This window comes from Pezoporus wallicus, unplaced genomic scaffold, assembly GCF_028554395.1.
Source record: "Pezoporus wallicus isolate ANWC-B61680 ecotype Strahan unplaced genomic scaffold, APGP_CSIRO_Pwel_v1 contig_14781, whole genome shotgun sequence".
NCBI lineage: Eukaryota > Metazoa > Chordata > Aves > Psittaciformes > Psittacidae > Pezoporus > Pezoporus wallicus.
The window spans coordinates 1-20,034 of NW_026640950.1; the positions used below are offsets into that span (position 1 = coordinate 1).

The 20,034-nt window shown below is 46.4% G+C and overlaps 2 protein-coding genes across 2 annotated transcripts in view; one reads left to right on the forward strand and one right to left on the reverse strand.

The window, feature by feature from the left end:
* Positions 1–115: 115 nt before the first annotated feature.
* LOC130605671 (uncharacterized) lies at positions 116–7,443 on the forward strand. The gene is made up of 4 exons (XM_057421356.1): positions 116–337; positions 2,283–2,474; positions 4,904–5,010; positions 7,048–7,443. The coding sequence occupies exons 1-4, from the start codon at positions 116–118 to the stop codon at positions 7,220–7,222; spliced, it is 696 nt and encodes a 231-aa protein (XP_057277339.1). The 3' UTR covers positions 7,223–7,443.
* Positions 7,444–12,530: 5,087 nt separating this feature from the next.
* Positions 12,531–20,034, reverse strand: part of LOC130605672 (zinc finger CCHC domain-containing protein 14-like) — a 51,017-nt gene continuing 43,513 nt past the window's right edge. Inside the window, exons 8-13 of the mRNA XM_057421357.1 lie at positions 19,690–19,963; positions 18,236–18,327; positions 17,183–17,310; positions 16,434–16,574; positions 14,875–16,347; positions 12,531–13,685 (exon numbers count right to left, since the gene is read on the reverse strand). Of these exons, the coding sequence (XP_057277340.1) occupies positions 13,630–13,685; positions 14,875–16,347; positions 16,434–16,574; positions 17,183–17,310; positions 18,236–18,327; positions 19,690–19,963 (2,164 nt within the window). The 3' untranslated portion in view covers positions 12,531–13,629. The remainder of the gene's footprint in view (positions 13,686–14,874; positions 16,348–16,433; positions 16,575–17,182; positions 17,311–18,235; positions 18,328–19,689; positions 19,964–20,034) is intronic.

A 20,034-nucleotide genomic window follows, 5' to 3' on the forward strand; every position in this document is an offset into this window, starting at 1 on the left:
GCTCCGCTCCCCGGCGAGGTGGGGAAGCCTGGGAGCTTCCCTTGTGCCAGGGCTCTGTTCTGGATGTCCGGAGGCGTGAGCGAGCTATGGAGGCGGACACCGTTGGTGTGCCAGGATGAGCTCTGCGTCGGGAGAGGGGCTTGGGATGAGGAGCTGGCATCTCCGAACCACCCGTTATCGACCGCAAAATGCCCAGGAGCCAGGAGACATCGCTTTATGTTGTGTGCCAGGAGCTGGGCCCGCCTGCACCTCCCGACGTGTCTGCTCAGCGCCCGGCCGTGTCTGTGCTATTGACAGGAGAATTAAGCTCCGCTTAGAGCTCGGTGCTTGGCTCCGGGTGAGGAGCTCTCTACCCGAGTGGACTGGGTTGTATGCCTCCTGTCTTCGTTTAGTTACTGAAAACTAGCAAGGCATCAAAAAGAGCTGTGTAATGGTGGCTGGGGAAATGAGATTAGTCCCTTTCTAGAAGGAACAGCCTTGATAGAGCCGTGCCAACACTTCTGTCTGTGCTTAGGATGGGACCAGAGCAAGCAGAGATCTTGGTATCTGTTCATGTGTGTCAGTGAGGGAGGCTGAAATGCTCTGAGGGTAACAAGAACTGGCAGCGTAACCTATTTCTGCATGAAGTATGAAATCCTATACGTAAAATTGAATTGGTGGAAGTAATCGATCCAGATTTTCTATTCCTTCTGCCTTTGGGTTAAAGGCAAGCTGCTTAAGAGAGCTTTCTGATGCGCCCACCCTTTGCTGTTCAGTTGAGCGTAAGCCACTCTCTGCATAGAAGCAGTGAGAATGTCAATCTAGCAAAGTCTGGTTTTAAGCTGCCCCTTTTCTTGGACTCCTCCAAAACTGTTGTTGACCCCATTGCCTGTCAGCAGCCTCTATTGCAGGTATTAAGTTCAGCTAGGATGGCAGCCAAGCAGTTGCCACTGCAACTAATGTCGTCAGAGAGCAGTGTTTATCTGTGGCTGACTGAAGCCTGATTTTGAACACACCATATACAATAATCTCAGTGATTTGTCCGGTTTATGTTCCTGCTACTCCAGGGAGTTCTGCTGAATAACATCGCTATGGACAAACCTGTTTCGGTTGCAAAATTAATCAAACCTCCCTGTGCTTGCTAGGCTGACGGTTGGTCTCATTTACTCGCTGTATCTTATGTTTCTAGTTAATCTTAAAAAGTATTTTAATTAGCTAGTAATCTCTGCCTCTGTTCTTGAAGTGTTAATGCTGTGAGAGCGTGGCTCACGCTGTGGGATGTGAAGCAGGATGGCTTTCAGGTTCTCACTCCTGCAGTCAGGTGAAGGCTTTGCATGCTCCCTGCCTTAGTTCAGCTTGATTCATCTCCAGCTCAAAACCGTGATTCACGTGAGTTGCATTTCCTTAACCAGGCGTCTAAAAAGGCACACGGATGTGTTTCATGCACCCAGATTCAGTATAGACTAATGGAGAGCTGAGTGATGTTACTGCTGAGTGACGGGACAGGTAATGTGTCCTATGCATTAACATACCAGAAAGGAGTCGGCCTGACGGGTGCTGATCTGAGCTCTTCCTCTTCCACGAGAGGCACGTCTCCCTAGCTGAGTGTCTGTTAAAGCTGTGATGCAACATTAAATCTCCTCACTGAGAGGTGTTTACGAGATGGAGATGGCCTCGAAAGCCCTGACCTGCTGAAAAGGACCAGAGAGGTTAAAACTGAGTTTGCTGAATCTGAAAGTAGGCAGGGTATAAGCAGATGCAACTGCCTCTGAAAGCAACTGTTCCTGTTTACTTTGCCTTGGACATGTACTTTAGCCTGGTTTATAATATCTGTGCTATTAATATTTACGTCTGAGGAGAGATGAACTTTATCCTGAAACCTGGCACAGGGAGCAGTGCAATGTTTAGGTACAGAAGAACCTGCCAACAGCTTCTGCAACAATGAGTGCAGCATAATCAAACCAGAAAACTGTAATTGGTAATACTAGAATGGACAGGGTAAGCTGATGCTGCCAGGCTTAGGCTGGTCTCAGCTCTCACTTAAGCGTTGACTACCTCTTCTTCTGGGATCTCACAGAAATGTTACAGAAGACTTAGTCATTAACTTGGGTGGTGTAATTTGGTGCCATAAATTTACGAGATTAAATGTCTGCTTTAGTGGGCAGAAAATGAGGGGTGTGTGGGGAGGAAGCTGTCTCCTTCAATGCTTTCTAGGAGTCGCAGGTAGCATGCATGCAGTACTTGTCACCTTGGGTTAAAGAGCAAAGTGTCATATGTCACAGGAGAGGTTTTACTTGTGACAGTGCTTTTCCATTTGGAAACTGCTTTACCTGAATTTGCTGTTGTTAACATGCAGTCCCCCTCTTCAGTGGTGGAGAAATAAGGTAATAACACCATTAAGTGTGGATGTAAACCAGACTTTTTTTAAATCTCTTGCAGAGCAAAGAGTGGAAGATGTACGACTGATTCGAGAGCAGCATCCAACTAAAATACCAGTAAGTCTGGTTCTTTTTATTTTTCACTTCAATTTCCAGTCTCATATTCCTGTTAGTAGTTAGAAGCCTGTAAAAGAGCTGTCCAAACAGGTGAAAGTTTGGCTGCTCAGGGTCACTAAGCCTGGGTTTCAGAAACATTCTCAAACGAGTAGCCAGCAGTCAGTGTGGCAGAGCAAGGTGCTAGCTGGGTCTGGAGGAAGTTTGGTTTCCTGTGTATTGCTGCTTCGTGTTGTAACTTCAAAGAAAACCACGCCCCAGCTGAGCTCTGAGATCCTCCTGAGTGTTCAGCTCTCTTCAGTGTTTTTCTTCTCCAAAAGAAGAGTCTGCAGGGGCTAGCCAAGGAGATGACACAGTAATGGAGAGACAGATCCGCCTTTCATCACCAGTCTGTACTGAGAGGGGTGGAAATGCTTGTTGGGAAATGGGCTTGTCTTCAGGGTCCAGAAATGCATCCTGGCTATCAGACCCTTCCACCTCACCTTAAAGAGAAGATCAGGCCTCACCTTCTTACTCTTCTTTAGCTGGCAGCTCCAAATGTTGCCTGTATTTTTGTTTTCTTTCATTTATGGCACCGGAGAGGTTACAAATGCAAAGTAAAGCATCCTAGGAAGCAAAAGGCATGGGTTGTGTTATATTACTAACGAGTTCTTTGCAGCTGGTGGGCTTTGTGTGATGGCTGTCACCGTGGTAGGCAATAAATGCTTAGGGCTGGAACAGGGAAGGTCTTAGGAGAGAGAACTTGGTTGGTGGAAGAGAGAACTCTATTGGATGCATCAGCCTTTGGTACTTAGGGGTGATGATCCCTGTGAATGGAAATTCTGCTGTGAACAGGCTGCTTGCAAACTGTCTGCACTTCAGAACAAGTTCATTCACAAAGCAGTTGTTGCCTCCATGTCAAGTAGAAACCAGAAAGTTTTCAGCTTCTGCTCAGCTTTAAAGCTGTTTCATCTTGAAGCTGCTGCTGCTGTTTTAGTGTGTTGTTGGGCATAGGAACAAGTTCTATTTTACAGCACAGATTTTTTTGACTTTTCTGGAATGCACAGTTTTCCCAAGGCCCTTTCCTAACAAATCTTTCCTGACAGAGGATTGCTTTTTCACCCACCTTTTACAGATCACTTCACTGTAGTCCCCAAGCTCTGTGACCACAGATGGAAAGACACTGATTTATAGCAAAACTCTGATTTTAAGTCAGCCGTGGATGTATTACTAGCAAAAATTCAGAGCGACCTAATGAACTTGGTGAAGATGCAGTGATGCAGACTCCCAGCGATGGCAGAGGCCTGCTGGGATCTCTGGAGGCTTGCTGGGGTTGCTTGTCTGTGTCCTAACTTGGATCATTGCCTCATTATTATCATTAGCAGCCCTGCATGAGATAAGATGTCAGTGTCACGCTAGCTGGTACATCTCCCCATGCTATAAACATCCTTTGCCGTTGGAAATACTATCTATTGGTCATGATATGCCTTTTTAAAAACAGTGGTGTATTTTTTCCCAGCATTTGTTTACACTGCTATAAGGAAGCCTTTGTCTGAAATCATTAAATTGGCTTGCTATCTCTTCACCTGAGCAGATTCCACACATCCAGGCCTCGTGAGCGTGGAAACGATCCAAGCGGATGGTATCACATTGCTACCCTTGCTTTAAAAACAACAAACCCCAAATGGCTGTGGAAACAGGAGTGCACGAATTCTGAGATCATTTCTTAAAAGCAGGAACTATATACAGTTGCCGGGCAGGGTGCTGCTTAAATTGGCAAATCTGCAACTTCCTTGTGAATTCAGTAGTTACTACCTAGCGATCTTGACAGAATTAGTGGTTCCTACGTGTGCTGTCTTGAGTCTAAGGAGGAGAAAGTGCTCTCCTTTGAGGCTTTATAGCCTACAAAGGTAGCTTTCTCTCATCTGTCAGAGCTACCATGGGAGGTGAATGGAATCACGTACTAATCTGGAGGTGTAGTTCTTAGAAAGAGAAGATCTTAAACTGGAGAAATTCTAGTGAAAACTGCTTGGATTGGCAGGCTTCTATAGCAGCCAAAGTCCCTAGTCAGCCACTGTAATGTGTTACAGTGAAGTGTGCTTTATCTTTTATTGGGTTTCCTTGTTGCTGGGTAATTCAGTGCTAGATTAAATGACTCCAGCAAATGAGCTGTTCTAAAACTGCTCTGAAGCTGTGATATGTGCTGTTAAAACCCTGTTTGTTCCCTCTTTGTGCAGTGACTCTTGTGAACAGAACAAGAGGAGCACATGAAGATACTTGTAATTGTTGCTTTTCAGATGTGAGAGGCTGCATTCACAAATGAGGGGAAATGGAGTTCAGCATAAATGCTTGTACTTTGCTCTGTTTAGAATGGAGGGGGGAGATGAAGGCACTGGACACCGCTTCTGCCTTTCACATCTTCAGCTCCTTTCTTTTTTTGTGCTTCTCCTTAGGTGATCATTGAAAGGTACAAGGGAGAAAAGCAGCTTCCAGTTTTGGATAAGACCAAGTTCCTGGTGCCAGATCATGTTAACATGAGTGAGCTAATCAAAATTATCAGGTAATATGCTTTGGTTTCAGTGTAAGATGAATCAGCCTAAGATTATGTTTATTTGTTAATTCCCCACCTGGTGTATGCATTTGGGAGCAATACATAGAAGATTCATCTCATGAGCCCTCGGTATCATCACTGGGACAGACTGGTGTTTTTCCTTTGGCTTTGCTTGGGGAAAAAAACAAACCTCTGAAAACTGCTGTTAGTCTGCTTTCAAGAGACATAACTGTCTCCCAGAGATGTAGGAGAGAGTGTGGGGCCATGAATCCCTGCCTAACATGGGTGCCTCTGACCCAGGGCTTCAGTGCTTCCTGCTTGGCTATTTTAGGCTGCCTTCCTTTCCAGTGTTCCTGCTGGGAGTCCCTCTCTGGAGTGCTTGCCTCTTCCCACCCACTGGAGGGGAGTGTGGGCTCCCAGCCAGAGCTCTGAGCTGCTGCTCAGGGTTGATGTTGGCTCCCTTTGATCCTGAAACGAGGTTTCCCTCAATGATAGTATCAGTGTCTTTTTGTCCAAGCTGTTTGCAGACCATGGCTTGAAGACTGCTCCGCTCGGGATGCTTGAGCTTTGCTTACAACAGAAGTCAAGGAGGAAATAGGCATGGAGTGGAAGTTGTGTGGTCTGAAACTGTGGTCAGAAGTCCTGCTAGAAGTGCATGTCTCCTGGCTTAAAGGAAAAGCTGAGTTCTCAAGTGGTAAACTTGGAAGTCAGCAGCAAACCAGAGTTTGCTTTTTCATTGGTCACGGTGTAGCCCGGAGCTGGTTCATGGAGGCCACAAGCTACAAAAACTGGGAGTTGTCCAGGTTGTCCAAACAATCCCCTGCCTCCAGGGCCTGTACAGAAACTGCCTGTAACAAACAAATCCCAGCTCTTACATGAGTAAGAAAGTGAGATAGGGCTTTGGAAGCATGATCCAGATTGCTTAAGTCTGACAGAATTTCTCATGGAACATTAAAGACCTTGGGCAAAGAGATCAACAGCAATTGATGGAATTTTCCCACCTTTTTGCTCTGGCTTTATTGTTAATAGATAACTTGGCACCAGCTGGACTTGGTCCTCTGCCAGCCCTTCTTGTTTATAGCAAAGCCTGTCCTTCCCAGTCCTCAGGTAGCTGCTGCCTTCTCCCAGCCTGCTGTCCCTGAAGGTTTGGACGGGTTCCTCTTCAGGGAGGCTAAATAAAGCCTTGTTCCCAGCTGCTGCTGCCCCTCAGCAGTGAGCAGCACTGTGTTGTTTCCTCCTTTCTTTGATTGCACCTCTACATAGAATCATAGAACAGTTAGGGTTGGAAAGGACCTTAAGATCATCTCCTTCCAACCCCCTGCCATGGGCAGGGGCAGTTGTCTAACCTCCTCTTGCTTACTGTGAAGTAAGGTCTGCAGACCTGCTTTCTGGTAGGCGTCTTAGCAGAAATACCTGTGTCCCCCCCCAAGTGGAATGAATGATCCCAGAGGAATGCTGAAGTTAGATGTTTACTGTGCCACACAGTCTGTGCAGTCTGTTGCTCTCTGCCCTCCCTATGATGCTTCTCCTGGGCAGGATGAGACGAGGGTGCAAGGTGCTGCGAAGGTTAAACACAGGCTGTTACAGAGCTGGTGACAAAGTGACTTTAACAGACCCAGGGCCTTCACATGGAAGCCCTGCCCTGCCTCCCTGCCTATCTCTCAAGGTCAGCTTGGGTTTATGTTTCCAGTGAGATGCTGCTGAGCTCAGGTGCGAGCCGAAGGGCCCACAGGCTTTGCGTGCTCCCTGTTTGTCCGGGGATCACCTTGGCTTCTCCTTTTCCCTTCAGTTTAACACCCTTGTCGAGAGGAGCTTTCCCAGAGGAAGAAGGGCTCCTGCCAGTGGCTATGTCTGACTGCACTGAGTAGGTGACCTCAGTAGAACTTGGGGGTGGGAAGCAAAAGCCTTCTCCAGTGGCAAGAGCTGCTTTGGGTGGGGACATCTTAAAACTACCAGCGGTGAAGGACTTTGTTTTGCTGCCTGTTGTAAAGCGATGCCGAGTCACCCCTGTCACACTCCTTCCCCCTTTGCTCCCCTCACCGACAGGCGACGCCTGCAGCTGAACTCCAACCAGGCGTTCTTCCTCCTGGTGAACGGACACAGCATGGTGAGCGTTTCCACACCCATATCCGAGGTGTACGAGAGCGAGAAGGACGAGGATGGGTTCCTCTACATGGTGTACGCCTCTCAGGAGACTTTCGGAGAGCAATCTTCTGTCTAAGAGCGAGTGGCTTCTAGCCTAGGATTCTGGTTTACCCTTGGCCATCACCCCCACTCTTCCCCACACGCACCCCAGGGAAGGAAATGGATGTCACCTATGCTCTCAGTACTTTAGCATAGTCTTGCTTTAGCAGGTGTCTCACCTTGCCTTGTTTGTAACTATTAAACAGTACAGACGAGCACCTCCAGCTTTGAAACCTGCTGTAATATTCCACACAGGCACATTTGCATTTCTGGACTTTATGAACGGAACCCGATCGTGTATGTGACAAATTGCAAACAAAAGGGACACTCGATTGACTTCTAACAAGCAAACAGGCACCAGGGAGGAGCTAAAGTGTTTCGTGTGACAGTTTTTTGGAAAAATCTCCCTTTTATTCCTTAAAACTTTCTTTTTTTAAAAAAAAAAAATAAAAAATAATGGGAGGGCTTCTCATGAGAGCAAAAATGTTTTAATGTTCCACAGCAGAACAGCTCGATCAGACTCGTGCCAGTGCTGCAGCGAGTGAAGGCGAGCGCTTGGGGTGAGCTGGGGGGAGTCCAACTCTTTTTATCTCTTGTTTTTTGTGGCACTGGAAGTGTAGGAAGGGTGCCAGTATCTGAAATACTCATACCAAACACCACAGCTTTATTGTAGTTTTAGGAAGTGTTTTAACTGTAAAGTACACACCCAGACAGGTAGCACTGAAATAAACTCCAGTCTGTAAAGAATTCCCAGTCCCTGTGTTCAGTGAAACACGGTTTTCACCATGAGCTCGCTTCCAGAAGATTTCCCCCCTCCCTAACCTGGAGTTTTGCTGTTCCCTTGAGAGGAGGAGGTAGTGGAGGGGCCCACTGTCAGCACTGGGGATGCGTGTGGCCAGCCATGGAGCGGGACAGTGTCTCCTAAGACACGAGCAATGCCCATCCTCGCTCTTCCCATTGGCTTGGCAGGGCCCTCCATGCTTTGTTGTACTGCTCCCGTTGTACCTGCCGGTGGCATTACCAGCCCACGCTGCCCAGCCAGTCTGGCACTTGTTTGGGTCAGGGAGAACGGCTTTTGGAAGCGGCTCAGGCCCAGGAGCTGCTGCCCAGTCGATGAACAAATCCTTTTTGCCATCACTGATGTTTCCTGCCACTTGTATGGGGTTGGGACGATGCTGGCGTTAGGCCTGACCTGAGACAGGCTTTGCAGAGGAAGGGTATTATATAGGACTGGTGTTTCTCCTCTGGAGTCATTGTCAAGTGAAGCATAGCAGGATGAGATTACTCGTGTATATTATGTGTCTGTAAACTAACTGCATCTGTTACTGGAAGCTAACTACTATAACTGGGGAAAACCAAGCAATACTACTGCGCCTCGGCACTCTAGCTCAGCAAGGTGTACACTTTTTACTACCTACACCTCTCTGCATGCATCTCCTTCACAAGGCTGACTGACTTGGGATTTTTTTATTGTTTTTTGTGTTTGTACTCCAATGTAAACTTCTAAATGCAGCTTGTTCTATGTTTAGTTTTTGTTCGTGTAAGGAATTGTTTAACTCATAACTGACAACCATACTTGTAATTACAACGTGATTGACTGATACTCCTGTACAAATGTTGCTTTTTTAAACTTAATACAGTGCTGATACGGATGGATTACATCCCAATTTCCCTATGGCTCGTGTGGTTATTTCTGGACAGCTTGCTTAGGCACAGGACCCGCTGGTGCTGATCGGTGGGCACAGCTCAGGGAGGAACCACAGGTAAAACTGTTCTGCTCCATAGCCAGGTATGGCCCAGGGTGTTCCTGCACACCCATGGCTTCCCATATTTTGCTGTTCCTGCTTCACCAGCCTCTCCCTCAGCTTCCGATTCCCGGTGCTCTCACAACCAGGACTCTGTTCCTTGGGAATGGGCCCAGGCACTGGCCATGGAAGGTTTGAGGACGCAGCAAGGTGATGATTCCTCCTGCTCACCCCAGCCTGTGCCTTGCTCTGCAGTCAGTGCACGAGGGCCAAGCCAACGTGGCCAAGTGGAGCCTGGAGGCTTGGCTGCTGCCTTCCCTTGGAACAGGAGGCAGAGCCTCCCTGCTCATCCTGCCCACAACACTGCTGTGGGCAGGCACTGGAGTTGGGCCACTCTGGATAAGAAACCCTTTCAGAGCATCCTTCCTTGGCTCAGCCAGCGGTTGCAAGCACCACGATGGATTTGTGCTTACACACAGATGTCTGTAGGTGGAGAGACAGCAGCAGCAATTGAATTAAAGCCCCCGGTAAGTGCCAGGCAGGAGAAGCCCCCACACAGATGGAGCCCCTTTAAATTAAGAAAAGTACAAAGAGATTCTGTTTAATTCTTTATTTTCCATACATTAAATTTACTCAGATAAAAACATTCTAAAAATGTACAATTTTACTTTTAACAAAGTATAATAAAACATAAAAATCCCAATACCAGAATACTTGACATTTACAATTCAAAATCAAATTAGCTGAATATTAAATATTTACAAAACTATTTAAAATATTTATAAAGTTACATGCACAATTTGTAATACTAGAATTGACCGAAGTAGAAGAAATGGCTCAAATGGAGCAGGAGTTTCCTTCATTCCTAGTGGAAAGTTATGTCCAAGAGAAGCTATTAAACTGCACTTGAAAACACACAGGATTTGCTTTCCGCTTCAGTACCAACACGGTTCTTCCTTATGTGAGGAAAAATGGAAGGGAGCAAAGGGCTAGATCCAAGGATTCGGTACAGGAGGTGTCGTCAGGCTGCCGCCTCTCCCACCCAACGCGTTTCCTGGCCCCTGGAAGCGCTCAGTCGCACGGATTTCTCTCCAGCTCTGCTCACATCCCTCTCATTTAACAGCATTCCAGACTATCCTGAACGCACAGCTCCGAGCTCCGTGCCCTCTGGTAACCAACCAGGCAGCGAACCCACGTGCTGGCATTTCAGATGATGTCAGGTTTATTCTGGGGAGGAACCAGGCCGCGTTTCATTTCCTAGTACCCTCACCCTGCAGCTCCAGCCAGGAACAGCACGGGATGGAATGCGGGTAATGGCAAAGGCCTGGCGTTAGTTAACCTGTTATTTTTGGAAGCCTGGCACTTAGTTTGCCAGGATTTACGGACCGTGGCATGAAAAGGTTCCACAAAAAGGGGAGTGCAGCGTGCTCTGAAGGAGGAGCCTCGTGGAGCGCTCTCATCCATACCCCACTTGATGCAGTGAGGCTTCCCTCTTCACCCTCCTGCTGCTGGGCGTCGAGCCTGGCCTATTTATTAACACTTCACTCCCAGGCTGCCAGCGTGACGAGGAGCTTGCTGGGAATTACATCCCATTTCCACTATTCCCAATGCCAACGCTCCCAAATGGAAAACGCTTCTGAGACGGCACCGCGTGTCACTCGCTCCTCCCGAGGGAAGCCTCGGCGCTAACTTCTCCGTGCCCCTGCAGGGAAGGACTTGGGATTCCCTTTCTCCTTTGCATTTAAAAATCACTTCTATTCCACAGTGAAATCCATTTTGAGAACTAATTCTTTTGATCCTTCTACGACACAAGACAGGAATAAATAGCTTTCTTTGAAATCCCCATCTCTCAATGTATAAAAATAGGTTTTAAGAACTGGTTCTTTCAGCCAGTAAAGCCAGAACTACAATTCTAAAACAAGCTGCCTTGCTTTTTGGGGGGTGAAAAGATGGATTTGTGCCTTTTAGAAACAGATGTAAGGGTTGTTTGACAGAACTAAAGTGCTCTGTTCAGACTTACCAACTTTGGTGGTTTGTGGTGCTTTGAACAGCGTTTGCTCACAGATCCAGAGCCACAGCTCGCTGGGTGTAGGGAAAGCTTGGGAATCGCTGTTAGCTCATCAAACACTCGCACTGCTTTAAGGTACTTGAGACTTCTGAAGTTGAACTTACCCTAAAACCAGACTTTGCCACTTAAAACCGTTACCTAAAAGTACACGTAAGCCACTTAAGAAACATCAGCCTTAACTTCACACAAAGGAAATGATCCCAAAGAGAGCTCTGAAGAAAGGAATGAAAGTTTGCTGGACACAGGTTCAGTCTGACAGTCCTTTTGTGACAGTTTCGACACTGATGAACGTTAGACAAGATGCTGTGCCCAGCCCTGGGCATCAAACCAAAATGGAAGTGGTACAGAAATTAGTATTCCTTACTTTTTTGCTGTTGATTTTTGCTATTTTGAGAGGGTTTGTGACACCTGCATGTGTGTTAAAGTAACAGTTTTCTTCAATACAATTCAGTTTGAAAGCATTGTTTAAAAAAAAAAGTGAAAAATCCCCACTAAAACAAAATAAAGGTTTGGCTTTCAGCACATGTTCCAGGCCACTGGAGAGACCCCCCAAAGCTGTAAAGAGTAAACATCACCAGTGAAAACTGCACGTTTCCTCAGCGTAACACAGTACGACAGATTGTTCCTCCCATTGTCTCAAGCTCATTAAGGCAAAGTAAATTGCATTGTCAGTTTTCATCACTTTAGTGTTGTAGGTCTGAAGGTCGGTGGTTAGAACTCAGGGAACCTCCTCCAGCGCGGGCAGAGCGATGGAAGCATCTCCACAGCGCGTGCGGTACTGTGGGACGTGTGAGCTGGGATGAGGATGCACAAATCTTTCTGCTTCATTGCATAGGAAGTAAAAATTCATCCATTTTGCTTTAAAACCAAACATTATGCGATTTTAGATTTGGGTTTCCATGAAGCCACATCCACTTCGAGCCACACATCACTACCTGGACCGAGCCTGGTTCCGGGCCATCTCACGCTGCTGTGCCTCTCTGGCAATGCTCCTTTATCCTGCTCTGACGAGGCTGACAACTGCCCCCTGAGCACACAGGGCTGAAGGATGGCCCAGAACATTCCTTTGCTATGGTCCAGAAAGGTCTCAGCTGTCAAGCTCCTGCATCACCCCCTCATATGGACATTTCACCTCCAACACAACTTCCCTCGCTTCCAAGCAAAACTGGCTGCACCACTACATGTACCCTTCATCCTGGTGTGGTTTAAGTTGGTGTAAGAAATACCTCCAAGTGTAAACAAGGCTTTGGACTTTCAAGATGTCTTCCCAATTACAGTAAGGAAATAGCTCTGCGATACAGAAGACCCACCTAATGCTGTCAGATTCCCTGGTGAGCCATGAGGATCAGTATCTTCTTTCAAGCAGGCAGGACCAAACTTTCAAATGAGCAGTTCAGGATTTGTTTGGCTTCCTCTCGAGTCCTAATTTAGATTTGTCACCCACAAATGATGTACTCTAAGTAGTTAATACCAAAGCTAGTCATCTACAATCTATTGCAACGAAGGAGGCTGACGAGAAACCCGCCAGAGTCTTGATAATAATGAAGTTTACTACCTTTTACATGTTTGACTTCTACCACTTCTGAATCCTGTAGCAAAAGCCTCTGGGTAGGAGTCAAAGGGGTATTTTTTTATATGAAGTAAAGCAAAAGCTTACAAACTCTGCTGACAGAGTTCTTTTTCTTTTTTTTTTTTTGCATTTTTCTTTTAGGATGGTTTAAAACTCATTTACAAAAGCAGAATAATAAAGTTTCTGTGAAAGAGACCTATATACAGTAACAGGACTTAAAGGTTTTGTGTATTACAGGAATATATCCTTGAAGCCTTTTTGACTCTGGAGTCTCTGGGACTTGGACCCTTGGAAACTAAAGTCTATTCCACCGCTGGGAACCCAGCACTACCTAGCAATAAGTGAGACAGTGAAGCACAAGTTTGTTTCCAGAAGGAACCGAAACCGCCGTGTTTGTGTTCTTTTGGTAGGGAAAAAGGAGACACTTACTTCAGACTTTTATTGTGTGGTTAAGTCACGTATCGCCTGCTGGTGCCAGCTGTTAACAGCTGGAACTTCTTTGCCTCTTGCGCTGGTCTCAGTGACACTGCTGGAAGTGCAGAAAGCTCGAAGGGTTTTACATTCTTCTGTAGTGCAATCCTCAATAATCCCAGAGATTAGTGCCTGATCACTTTTGAAAAAAAGTAGACATTTTACCCAGCCCAGGGGTGCCAAAGTCCTTCCAAACGGCTGCTCTCACCTCCAGCCTCCAGCTTCCACCTCAGAATGAAGCTGCCCTGGAGCTCGATGCTTCCCCCCTTTGGAAGTCCACGTATGGCAACGTGGCTCAAGCAAAAAGAAAGTACCTTGGATGTTGTACTCGCATCAGGGCAGCTCCACCATCCATCGATCCCATGACATGGGGAGTCAGAAGTTCCAGCAACAAGATCCAAGCTTGAATTTGGCAATCAAAAATGGGTTCGATGCACCCCTAAGCTAGATTTTCTACCTAGTCTAATAAAGTAAAGCACCTTTGGATTAAAAAATACATTAAGCTTAACAGCAACTGGACGTCTCAATTTGTAGTTCAATCTCCTTGTATCTCCATGGCTTACAGTATTTTCTTGCCAGATGATAAAATATCAGTCTGTGGAGTCAAGACTTTCAGAGGGAGGGGCGTACTTCAGCCTAAACGTACCTGGAGAAGGGGAAACAGAAGAATTAGACAACATCAACTCCCTCATGTCCATTACATCCCTGCACTTGCTAAACCAAACTGCTTCTTACTGGGTACATGACACAGTGTTACATGTGTAATTACAGCACCACGCTAAGGTGCTGAAGCTGCAGGAGAGGCTGACAAACGTGTGTCTGCAGTCGATGGAGGTGAACATCCAAGCTTGGTTTTATGTAGTCCAAGTCAAGTCACTCGCTTAGATGCACTTTTAGGACTGGCAAAAATTCATTTGGAGTGATTTGAATGGAAATTTAGTTAATGAAATGAAATTCATCTTAGAAAGGCACTGGGCTGTGTTTCTGAAGTTCTCTGAATTAGGACTGATGAGGCAGTGTTGCTTCTTCCCCACTGGCCACAATCAGTATGTTATATACAGAAACAGCGCTAGTTAACGTACGTTTTAGCAGTGCTGTCAAGTTCTGCCTCAAAACCAAGTCACTTGTTAATATACAGTGTTCAAATACTTGGCTGCACCATATAAAACCAATTAGAGACACCCACTACGGACAACACACTGTGTAAAATGAACCCCTCAGTGCGGTTCCCTCCAGTCCAAAGTTCACGTTTCATTTTTGAAGCCTACACCACATGCAAATTATCCCAACACAGTGTGTCAATCCAGATGCAAGAGAAAAACGGGACTAGAAAGTGCTCTTAGTAAATGTAACGTTCTCTCTTAGTTGTTTCCCACCTGGCATTAAGGATTTCAGCTCTCTCCTGGGGAAGCCAGGTCTGTAACTGTGTAAGCAACATGCCCTACAAAATAATTACAGCAGCAAACACGGGACCTTCAGAAGCATCTGAACAGTAACTCACCATTTGGGTTACTATTTCAGGAAGGGAAAGGGGGAACAGAGCTGTTCGGTTTGTAAACATCCAGGGGAAGTTGCCCATTAGAACCAAAGATGACCTGGATGACAAGGTGTAAAGCAGCAGACCCTATGGGCCCTATGTACTTGCATTGGGCCTGCACAAAAGAACTTGCAAATACAGCTAAAACCCCACCAGCTTCCAAGAACAAGATCTCTTTAAGCAAGTCAGAAGTTAAGGACAGGGCACTGCCATCAGCCTCCCTCCAGCCCTCAGGGCATGCAGCCATTCCCCTTGGCTAAGCACAGCACTCTGCATCAGTCCCTCCTCCTGCTTTTACCTTGTCGATTGAAATCCATCGGAGGCTGTTTGCAGTCCTGAGCTCTGTGACCACTGGCCCCGCAGTTGTAACAGGAGAGATTCCCGTTTTTTTTGTGACTCGAACCATTGCCGTTTCCCATCATCCCCTGTGCCTGGTACACCCCTGCTGTCCCTGCCATAAAGTTCTGCATTGGTGGTACCGCAAACGTCGACTGCCCGGCCATCACGGAGTCCGGTGCTATGCCGCTGTTGTAAGCGGTGTGGACCACGGGGAAGGTCGTGCTGCTGTTGTACTGCTGCGTGTTGATGTAGCCGTTACCACACAAAGGGTTGAAGGGCAGAAACGGGAAAGTAAACATCGACGGGCCTGAAAATGGGTGCTGGAAATAGTTGGCGTAGCTGACGGTCATACCGCCGGTGCCGCAGTTCCCACTGCACCCGCAGGAGCTGCACACCATGCACCCGGGCGGCTGCGGCTGCTGCTGCTGGTGGTGATGGTGGTGGTGGTTCTGGTTTGGTACCGGGATGCTCCCTGCGGATCCGCTGCTGCTGCTGCTGCTGCTGCTACTGCTGCTGCTGCTGCTGCTGTAGAAGTTGTTGTCGGCAACAGAGGAGAGCGTGGGGCTGGAGCTGGGTGCGGGGCAGCTGGGCAGGTTGGCCATGGTCGCGTAGGATGTGGATGGGTGGCTGCTGGAGGAGGCTGCGTTGGTGTTTGCACAGAAACTGCCTTGCATTGGCGCCACTGGCACGCTGCTCATTGCAGAAAAGGCAACTTTGGTGTTGGCTGTGTACAGAGCAGTCCGGGGATTTATTATTGCAGGGGACACCGTTATTTGCATATTACTGGAGCAGGAAGTCTGTCCGGCAATGGCAGAATCAGTAGGAAGAGACGAAGACACCAGGAGTTTGATGGGTGGACGAGCCACGTGGAAGACCGTGCTGGATGTTACAGTGGCAGCAGTACTCGTTTCTACTATTAATCCTGGCTGCTGAGCTGTTTTTATCACTCTGTCCAGAGTTGAAGCATGTACAACTTTGGTTCGAGGACCAAAGTTAATAGTAGAAGTGGGTGAGCTGTTCTCAGCAGCACCTGACAGCACTTGCAAGGGCTGGTGGGGAGAAGATGCAGACATTACATCCACGACTGTATTTCCAAAGCTCTTTTCCATTTTAATGCTGCCCCTAGATCCAGGAGAAACTTTATTTCTCTCTTCTAAAGACAAAAGAGAATGCATAGACGATGAAAGGAGCTTCATGTCTGCATTGCCACGCTCTGATTTATGGACTGAGTTTAGCATCCGAATGGGGGTGATGTGAGTAGAGGCCGCTGACATCATTTGCATGGGCAGAGCGTGGTGGCTGGACGGACTGGAGCCTGCGTCATTTTGCACTGGCAAGACTTGAGCTGTGGGTCTGGCAGAGCTGGAAGCGAAATGATTCAGTAACATCACTGGCTTCTCCTTTTCAGAACCATCTAAGTGAATCTCCAAACCTAGGGACAGAAACATCCGTAAGTACAACAGCTTCACGAGACAAAGCTGGGCAACACAGGCACCCTCTCTGCTTGGTTCTGCTTACGTCTGTCATTCTCCTCGGCGCTGTCCGAGCTCTCTTCCCTTGTCTGGATCCCCATGGGGCTGGAAGAAGAGCTGGAATACTCAGATGAGCTGCCCTCACGGGGCAATGGGTGAGATGGCTGATCCACATCCACTCGCAGCTCTGCAAATAAAGGGTGTACAAGCCATCAGGTAGTGCAGATGCGAGCGGTGACACCTACGTGGCGGGACTTAATTACAGCTGTTTCATGACACCATCTAACATACAGTGATGCTCAAGGTTTACAGACACACATCAGCTAAGGAGCAGGAGCCTGGAGCTGTAACTTGCTGACCAGTGCAGCCAGCCATTCACATGGAACCCGCAAGCAGGAAACCACTTTTTACTGCACTACACATACACGGGAATCATAGAATCCCAGAGTGGTTTGTGTTGGAAGGGACCTTAAAGCTCCTCTAGTTCCAACCCCTGCCACGGGCAGGGACCCCTTCCACTAGAGCAGCTTGCTCCAAGCCCCTGTGTCCAACCTGGCCTTGAACACTGCCAGGGATGGAGCAGCCACAGCTTCTCCAGGCACCCTGTGCCAGCGCCTCAGCACCCTCACAATAAGGAATGAGACTTTTTGATTGCTCCCCATTAAGCCAATGACATTTTGGAAGATAAAGCTTATGATGGGTTGTAGAAAAAGCACTGTAAGAATGAGCTTGCTCTCGTGCAAGGTCACATTCAGCCCCCAGAGCAGAGCAGTGTCCTTTGCTCCTCTTTCTTACCTGCAGCATGGTTGCCACGAATACTCTGGATTGGCCCTACATGTGTAGTAGGGGGAACCCTTGCCACACCACTGCTGGTAACTGAAGAAGGTGTTGAGGGGTTTAGGCACCGTTTCTCCGACTTTTCTCTATGGGGTGATGGAGAAACATATGAGGAAACAGAAAATGGCTAATGCACAATGACAGATAAATCAATTTCTGAATGAAACCGAAGCAGACAGAGCCCACTAAATAATCCACTAAATGCTATGCTAATGTCAACTGCAAACGTTTGGAAATCGCATCAATTGTGACCACAGCTTCTTGCCAGCAGTTACATTTGGACTGTGCAATGTCTGGTTACAAAACTAATGCTCTTATTTGTACAGGGTAAAATATCACCCAACAGTGACTAAATCCTACCACACATGATATAAGCACATCCCAAGCATAGCCATGCACACCAAAACCAAAGAGAAGACAAATGCAGCTCCAAGTTTTCATTTTGTAAACACAATCTGGAAAAAACTAAGACTGATGAAAAGTGCTGTCAAGGAGCTTTGATAAATGGGCCTGGATTTGGATTTTTAATTACTTTTAAAGTCACTGCGGAAGCTTCAGAATAAACATTTCCCTCTAAGAGGAGATGCAAGAAAAAGACAGTCTGTTACATCAGTTTCCCCAAAGGGCTATTAATACTGCACAGAGCGCTGGAAATATTATGTCTGGCAATACTGAGATCATGAAGGTGCGACCTTCATGAGAGGAGGTGACAACAGGTATTTATTATATGACTTTCTTGTTGTATCCTTTTAAAACAGAGTTCACAAACTCTTTCCATTCGGTTATGCCTACCACAACCATGAACAGGCGACAGTGAACCAGTAAGTAATAGATATTATCTGCTAAGAGCTTTTCACAGTAACCAACACATCTTCAGAGGATGGGAGATAAGCATTACCCACATTGACAGCTGGGAATCCTGGCAGGTATATGCTCTAGAAAGCAAAGGCCATCATAAAACTTGCGTTAAATATGGCCTTAAAAAGACAGTTTCCCCCCACACACACTTACTTCTCCAACTCTAGCTGGGTCTTGAGCTTCTTCTTTGCTCCCATGGTGAGGGATTCAAACTTATTCAGATCTTCCTCAGTAAGACTCAGAAACTTGTAAAGAAAAACAACGTGTGCTTAGTTTTACAGCCTGGAATGTTCTTATTTACATTGTTAATCAAGATCAACTCTGGAAGGCAACTTTAAAGCCATTTTTTAACACGCTAATTCAAAGAAACTCTCTGCTCTAGTTTTTGGTTATAGAATCTGTGTGGACAGAAAGTGTGGGAAACCAGCGCAAAAGGAAGAACATCTGTAGATTAAATTTAATTAGGTGTGTGCTTATACTAACTACTCACAATAAACACGGGGAAATTTGTGTACATATTAAAATAGAATTTTGTGTTATAAATGGGTTTAAGGATCTGATTCTCTGGAAAAAAAAAACCTCTAGTCTTCCTAGTTGTGTCGTTTAACACAGAAATCAATACGCAGTCAACTCATCAGTTTAATTAGAAAATATACTCCAAAATTAAATCTTATAACAAAATATAGACATAGAATATGAAATTGTAATATATACATTTATAATGTAATGAAAATCAAAGCCAGCAAAGTATGCATAATAGCACATGCTTATTTAAAACACACTAGAATATGCACGGTTTTGCTACTTTATTAGAGAACAAAACACTATAGATTTCCCTCACATAATGAAGAAAATCGAATCAGAAGACTCTGGTAACAGATTAGGATTAAATCCAACATTCTACAGCCAGCATAAAGCCACTCCAATCTAGACCTGGACCTAAGCACTTGCTCCACTGGAGGGCGTTCAAGGCTAAAAAACAGAAAGATTACGGGAATTTTATAGATGGGAGCTGGGTAAATGCTGCAAACGTATTCCATTTAGACAAAACCCAGCACACAGAAGTGTAATTTGTGACTCCTATTGTGCAAATATACAAGTGATTGCTTTCCCACAAGAATTTCAGCAGAAAACAAAAACCTCACGTTCCCTTACAGGTACACGCACACTGATGTTCATTTCAGAAGTCTCTGAGTCTATTCTCTAAAATCAGGATAACAAATAGTTTTTGGACAAAAATCCACCAAGAAGCAGAAATAATAAGAAGAAAAGCCCCTACAATTTTTAGTTATGTGCTCCACATCGAAGGGATGAACAAGGAGCCAAAGCAGAGCTCCTGAGGCTGCATGCAAGATGGATCTTCAAGCATTCAGTGAAGCATGCTGAAGCAGGAGGCAGCTGTGGAACAGCTCAGGCCCGGACACAACACAGAGCCAAACAGAAAGGTTCTCATCAAAATATTACTGCTTCAAGAGAGCAAAACATTCACAAAATTTGCCAGTAACTTCTGCAATTCTCAATGCAGATGTTTGCAGCCCCTCTCTCTGCACTAGAGAACACGAGTATGATTTAAAAGCTACCTCCCTTCTCTTAATCCACTGCCCTACCTTCTCCATCGTAAGCTGTTTGAAGACAGGATAGTATTTGTGCAACCGCAGTTTCCTGAGCCAGTCTAAGATCCCATTTTGCTCCTGTGTCTGAGGAGTCTGTGGACTGGAAGACATTAACATGGGTGAAGAAGAGGCGTCCATCTGGGTGCGATAGGCCAGCGATGAGCCGGTACCTCCTGCATGGGAACAGTGGGGTAGTGCAACAGGAGCAGCAGCTGAGTGTTGAACGTGATTCTGAGAAGACTGAATGCCAGCCACTCCACATATAGGTCTGCAAAGGAGTAATACAGTTCAGTTTAGCACATTGAATCTGTCTCACCCATAGCTCAAGCTACTATGGCC

Bases quoted from the DNA above. Each gene is read 5' to 3' on its own strand.
- LOC130605671 (XM_057421356.1), top strand. From the start codon at position 116: ATGAGCTCTGCGTCGGGAGAGGGGCTTGGGATGAGGAGCTGGCATCTC. The intron at 338-2,282 runs GTGAGGAGCTCT...TACTTGTGACAG, and splicing joins AGCTCGGTGCTTGGCTCCGG to TGCTTTTCCATTTGGAAACT. The intron at 2,475-4,903 runs GTAAGTCTGGTT...GCTTCTCCTTAG, and splicing joins AGCATCCAACTAAAATACCA to GTGATCATTGAAAGGTACAA.